General features: G+C 29.9%; 1 protein-coding gene and 1 long non-coding RNA gene across 2 annotated transcripts; both read left to right on the plus strand.

Moving 5' to 3' along the window:
• Nucleotides 1-305: 305 nt before the first annotated feature.
• Nucleotides 306-855, plus strand: LOC130444562 (uncharacterized). The gene is made up of 3 exons (XR_008909973.1): nt 306-374; nt 427-491; nt 840-855. It is a non-coding gene; the product is annotated as an uncharacterized LOC130444562 (long non-coding RNA).
• Nucleotides 856-1,349: 494 nt separating this feature from the next.
• LOC130444011 (RNA polymerase II transcriptional coactivator) lies at nt 1,350-3,596 on the plus strand. Its single transcript, XM_056778966.1, has 2 exons — nt 1,350-1,566; nt 3,047-3,596. Exons 1-2 carry the CDS (start codon nt 1,510-1,512, stop codon nt 3,308-3,310), a joined length of 321 nt encoding a protein of 106 aa, XP_056634944.1. The 5' UTR covers nt 1,350-1,509; the 3' UTR covers nt 3,311-3,596.
• The last annotated feature ends 3,091 nt before the right edge of the window (nt 3,597-6,687 follow it).

Raw genomic sequence — 6,687 nt, forward strand, 5'->3', positions numbered from 1 at the left:
AGTTCTACGTTTCATAAATCGTTAATTTTATTGCAAATTCAAAAACCCTCCTACTCAATTTGGTTTGCAATTTGTCACACTGTTATATAAAAACAGGTTTGTATATTTGTTTGATCCAAAAATAGGCGGATGTTTGAATGAAAAAGGTAACACGCTATTGCATAATCTCCAATTTCGAAAGATATTAAATGAAACAAATTAGATCTATAATGATAATCGATTGAGCTATGAATAGTAACTATATAAAACTATGTACTGACTAATAAGTTTTATAAAATAGTCAGACAGTAGTTTCACTTACAGTTCAATAAACGTTTGCAAATCAATACTGTCAACATTTAAAGACTTTCAAAACAATAAACAATACGAGGACGGTAATAAAAATACTTTATATTCTAATTGAAAGTATTAATTAGTTTGTTCCAGAATTTGTTCCTGCAAATGAGGAATAAACATGCCGTCATTTGTAGTTTAGCATTTCACTTCGAAAGGTATACCGTTAACTTTCTAAAGTTATGAATGTTTGGGTTTTCTTCAATGAAATTATTTTAATTGTAATTTGGTACTTTGACTGCGGCTGGCACACTATATGATATATACGAAAGCCGATCCAACACATTTATAAATCAAAACAATTTATCATCACGTCATATTGTATTCTATTATGTATAAACAGACGTGCCCTATAAATTTACGAGTCTGAATCAGTGACGCAACTGTAGACCGAGCTTACTACTTAAGTTGGTTGCTAATGAATAATCTGCAATTCAAAGGATTTATTATTTCTTACTGGGCATGATCAATATTTATAGCTGATGTTTTAATCCCATTTCTTGCAGAAAACCAGTTTGGATCTTATAACATTGGAGCTCAGAGCTCTAATTGCTGTTTGGCTATCGGAAAAGAAGATAAATCTTCTGTATGCGATAATTTATTTACAAGTTGAACTGGACAAATCTTTCGATCTTTCTGCTTTAACAACAAACGTTCAGAATATTTAATTTTTGGCCCATAAGAGGCTCTAATAAATGATGGAAATAATAAGAATGAACCATGATAAGGATTTGTTGGGATAACTTCTCAAAATAACTACACAATAAATATTTTTCTAATATAGGTAGGTATGCAATACTTTATACAAAAATTAAATAAGAATATTTTGTAAAAGTTTGTAGGAATGCCTGGTAATCAATGTTAGTTTTCACTTTTTGTAAAAAATGAGATTACAAAAACATTATTACTGATCATTTTATTTCAATCAGAGCATATTATCGATACCAAAACCATTATTTTGAAGGTATCTCTATATTTCGAGCAGTCAATACAAAAACTAGCTAGTGATGTTGGCTACACTGAAAAGATACCGCCAATCGGTAACAGATAACGAACGTAACCTCGATTCTTATTTTATACTGTCTGTTTTATCTTGGTTAATACCGGTAAAACTGCTTAGTTAGTAATTGATAAATATTCAAGCTTCTCTTGTTAGTAATAGTAAATTATAAAACAATGCCTAAAAAGTCAAAGAAGCAAGATACTTCCGATTCTGATTCTGGTCCAGACGATGTAAGTTTTAGTTATACATTTATTAACCCCCATTAGAAATTTTACACTTGAATTAGGTAGTAATACTCGTTTCAATTATTATTTCTGTACCTGATTTAACAATCCTGTCTAAAATCTACATTTACTATTAGAATTAATTATTAAACACATTTTTTAATGTAAAATAAAAGTACTATATTTATTACTTGTAAATTACTAGATTCGTTATGGCACCTCACTTTCATAGTTGAATTAAGCATTAAATCTTGAATGTTCAAGCATGAGATGTTTATCAAGATTAATGCTTTATATGGTTGATACATCATAAACTAAAGAAACTAGAAAATCTCTCAAAGCAACAGTTGTTTCTTAATTTTTTTTAATAGAATTCTATTGTCAGTTAAAAAGTTTGACCTCTTCAGTTGTGCTATAAGGTAAGAGTACTAGTGGCAGACACTTTAGTGAGGATATTTCTACAAAATAATAATTTCACAAAAACAATAAAGAATATCTTCCATTTTTAATGCAGGGCTATTAGGTAGTTAGTACTAAGTAAACTGATATAATTAGAAGTCGTCAAGATTATTATTTTTTGGGATATGCATTTTTTTTTATTTAAAAGTGTGGTCCTATACTAGACATGATATGACCAAAGTCAGACATCACAGAGTACCAGTGGCAACAGTCTATTAATACTGCTAAACTAACAATAAAATTGAAATAAAATGATGAAAAAATATAGTATAATTCTAATTATTGAAATAAAAAGTACAAAAATTCATTATCAGTATCTGCCAAATTCAGATTCTATGTAGATACTTGAGTAAAAATTATTTTTCAAAAACTTTGAGCTTAATTAATATTTGTTATTAGAAACTCCCTCTTTGCAATAAATTCAATGCAACAATAATTTTTTCTTCTTGTTCTGGGGGAAACATTGGGGGAGATTCCATTTTTTCCAGTCAGGATATTTTCCATGAAATATTTCCGAAACGGCAGTTCTTTATACATTAAACTGTTTCATATCAGTGACTACAGGTACACCACTTCCCCATATATACAGATCTGAGGACATCTTTCCCTATGCCAAGGCATTAAAAAATTTAAAAAAAATCTTTTTTCTACTTGAATTTATTTTCGTCTACACAACATATTCTTCATGTAAGTTGCAACACCGTCATTTTGAATAAAAACAAAGTAACATCGATTTCAAGCCCCACAGTTAAATTGTTATTACCCCAAAGTCGCATAAACCTAAAAACATCTAGTATATACTCTCAATCTGAATCTTAAGAGTCTGTATTTGAGAGTACTTACATTAGCAAAATCCAGAATTCACAGAAATATCCTATTTTTAATTTAATTATTAATACATAGATGAGACAATGATAGTTTTTTTTTAATTTTGAGAATTAAACTAAAAAGAGTCAGCATTGTCTGGCTCTGGTGCTCTTACCTTATTTTACATCTCTACAATATATGAGACATTTTTTTATTTCAGGTTACTCCAGCCAAGAAGTCAAAGACTGAATCAAAGTCATCAAAACCAAAAAGCGAAGAAGAAAACTCGTGGAGTTTGGGTAAAAACCGCTTTGTAAAGTTAACAGAATTTAAAAATACATGGTATATTAATATTCGTGAGTACTACAATAGTGATGGAGAATTGAAACCTGGTAAAAAGGGAATTATGCTTACCATGGAACAGTGGCAGAAATTTAAGGGATGTATGGATGAAATCGATGAAGCTATAAAGAAAAATGTTTAATCATTTTCTAATTCAAACATTCATCCTGTAAAATTTAAATTTCCATACAGAATATTATTGTTGAGAATGTGTTCGGTTTATTTTATTATGGAAGATTCAATGTTTGTTTTATATTCTGTGTTTAGTTTTGTATATTTAATAATATCTAAATATTCTTATCTTATACTTTGAAAGGTATTTATTTTTGATTATATCTCCTACACACACAATGTTAAAAAATATATATTAGGTTCAAAGGAAAACTCGATTATCTGTGAAGTTTTTAAATAAAATAATTAAAACAGAATTGATTCATTTATTTGTGTTTATATATAAATTTTGTGGTACCAATGTAGGTTTTTACTGTGTGTTATATGCACCCTTAACGTTGTTTTGGTGTTCTTTCAATTCCACAATTTGAAACATGAAAAAATTATATCTACTACTACTACACCTTTACAAGTGGCTTTCATGCAAAAATATCCTGCATTGAAATATCAAAATGTGAGATGGTGGTCCAGTTGAAAGCTGCTAACTTACCACAAGTTTTAATGTCATCAATTTTTAATTGATCTGGTAATGTCTCAGGAAACTATTTTTTATAAGAACAATAAGTCTTTTGGGTTTGGATTTCATGTCGTCAATCAGGAATTAAGAGAAACATTGAATATACTTGTCAGAGAAGGTGCATAAAAGCATTGTATGTGTGAAGAGCATTTCTATGGCAGAGTGAAATGCACCTACAAGAAAAAAGAAATCCAAAAGTTCTTGGGTGAATTATTTAAAGACTAATTATAAAAAAATTGTCCCCCAACTAAAAAATTGCAAAACTTTATATACGGACCTCAGTAAAAATATAGTATGGTTCTCATTGGTTATATCTTGTTAGACGTACCTACTAAAAGTGGATCTAAAAGAAACCTACAAGTGCAAGTTATGTGGGGAAGAAGAAGAAACTTCAGATCAAGTAGTTGATGAATGTTTTGTTGTCATAAGTTATGGCAGATAATACTATGGAAGGGAAACTTGTAGAAGTGAGGATGTAATATTTTTAAAGTCAGCGAAGATTCATTAAACTATTGGACTGGAGATTGAGCTGTGGATGGTGCAGCAACGAGGACTGCTCTGATGTTACTTTACGAATATGATCTTATCTAATCAATGTTTAAAACATAATTTTCGTTCCCAAATGATTAGGACTTCCAACGAATGTTGACTATTGCTAGGAATCTTCTTAAGTGGCTTTCATGCAAAATTATCTGTCATTGAAATATGAGCATGGAAAAGGTGAGATGGTGATGCAATTGAAAGCTGCTAACTTACCACTGAGCTCCAATGTAATGTAATGACACAGGAAACTGTTTTTTATAAGAATAATAAGTCTTTTGGGTTTGGATTTCATCCCGTCAATCAAGAATTAAGAGAAATAATGAATATACTTGTCAGAGGAGGTGCACAAAAGCATTTTAGAAAGAATGAAGGAATCCAAAAGTTACTTGGGTGAATTCTTTAAAGACTGACTCACCTTAAAAAAATTCTCTCACAACTTAATCATTGCAAGACTTATTAATATATGGACCTAGTAAAAATATAAAACGATTCTCACTGGCTTCCCTAAAGGCAATATCTTGTTAAGACGTACCTACTGAATGTGGGCTAAAAGAAATCTGCAGGTTATGTGGGTATATAGATTATACTATGGAAGAGAAACTTGTAGAAGTGAGGGTCTAATCTTTTTGAAGTCAGCGAAGATTCATTAAAACTATTGAACAAGAGAGTCAGCTGTAGATGGTACAGCGATGAGGGCAGCTCTGATGGGGTGCACTATGTCAATAGTGCCTTTGAATGATAGTTAACACTGGTAGTGATATAGTTGCCAATTACGATAACACAAGAAAATATGATTTTTGATATTTCTTGCGAGATATAATCTTTATGTTGTTAGAAAGACAAAACCGACGAGATTCATTACGGCCCGCTTAGTGATTGAATTTGCACTCTATTACAAAACAACTTTATTTCAAATTCATTATTTATTAATATAAATTTGATATTTAAAAGGACAGTTCTACTTTGTAACTGCAACGCTCGATATAAAAACTTTTATATATAAAAAATATTTTGATTTTATTTGTACCACTTTTCTTTTCAAAATAATTTATCTGTAGCCATCGCAAAAGCCGACATTTTCCCTGTGTAAATTAATCGCAACAGAAAAACTGAAAAAAGAGGTTTGTGGCAAACTTGTAAGCCATCAAGTAATTTATTTGAGTGGTCGGAAGGTGTATATATGCGTGGGGTGATGTATGTATTGCTACTCTTAGTTAAGTAATTCCTGAATGGATTATTCATTGTATTTCCGCTCGAATACATTATCAAAGCAGTCGATTTAACACGATTAGTCAGAATAGGATTGCAGTTTAATCTTTCAATATATATTTTGGGAAAATAAAATATGGATTCCGTCGATTTTGAAGTAACCTGAATCATATACAAAACACCTTTGTAATTGTAATATACAATGCGGTCCATATGTATGGAATAAATTCGATTTTAGCGTTATTATACTCTATGTGAAAAAAACAAATCGATTTTGAAACTATTATCTTCCTCCAGCACCCCCTCGAAAATTTTAAATGAGAAAGGGGGTCGTGTGGCGCCTTGTTGGCAAGGGATTTTATTCTTCTATTCAGCAATATAAAATTTTTTCAAATTTGGTGCAAACATAACTGAGAAAATTAATTTTTGAGATGTAAAATTTTGATAACGTGTCTATCACAAAACTTCACGTAAAATGAAGATAATGATGTCGCATAATATTTAGAATGTACTTTGTTAATTTGTTCCGTTATTTTAACTAATATTACTATTATATATATATATATATATATATATATATATATATATATATATATAATATATATTAATATTAATACTAAAATATTAGTCAAAAAGCCAAATAAAAAATTGATATGAACCTAGTAGGAGGCTATGATTTAGTTTTTAAAGCTACTAAAAGATGTCATTTTAATATTTGTGCGTCCATTAAATTTAATTATGCCTCATTTTTCCGAGACTCAAAGAATAGACATTCTCACACTCAATATCCTAAAAAGTGAACGTTTGGGCTGGTATCATAAACAATAAAATTATTTTTTGAGCGAGGTCTTTTCCAATAGTTGGATTGGAAGACTGGGGCTAGATTTGATTTGACTCCTCTCGATTACTTCTTAAGGGGCTGTTTGAAATCTAAAGTATATTTTAATATTAATTTTAATAGACTAGACAATATTGCCGAGTGTACGAGAAAACATTATCAAAATTTTATATCATAAACATTAATTTTTTCAGTTATGTTTGCACCAGATTAAAAAAAACTTCCCTTTGTAACATGATGC

The sequence above is a fragment of the Diorhabda sublineata genome, chromosome 5 (assembly GCF_026230105.1).
Source record: "Diorhabda sublineata isolate icDioSubl1.1 chromosome 5, icDioSubl1.1, whole genome shotgun sequence".
NCBI lineage: Eukaryota > Metazoa > Arthropoda > Insecta > Coleoptera > Chrysomelidae > Diorhabda > Diorhabda sublineata.

Excerpts from the sequence above, each read along its gene's own strand:
- LOC130444011 (XM_056778966.1), top strand. The coding sequence starts at position 1,510 with ATGCCTAAAAAGTCAAAGAAGCAAGATACTTCCGATTCTGATTCTGGT. Across the intron at positions 1,567-3,046 it reads CTGATTCTGGTCCAGACGAT|GTTACTCCAGCCAAGAAGTC; the intron begins GTAAGTTTTAGT and ends TTTTTATTTCAG.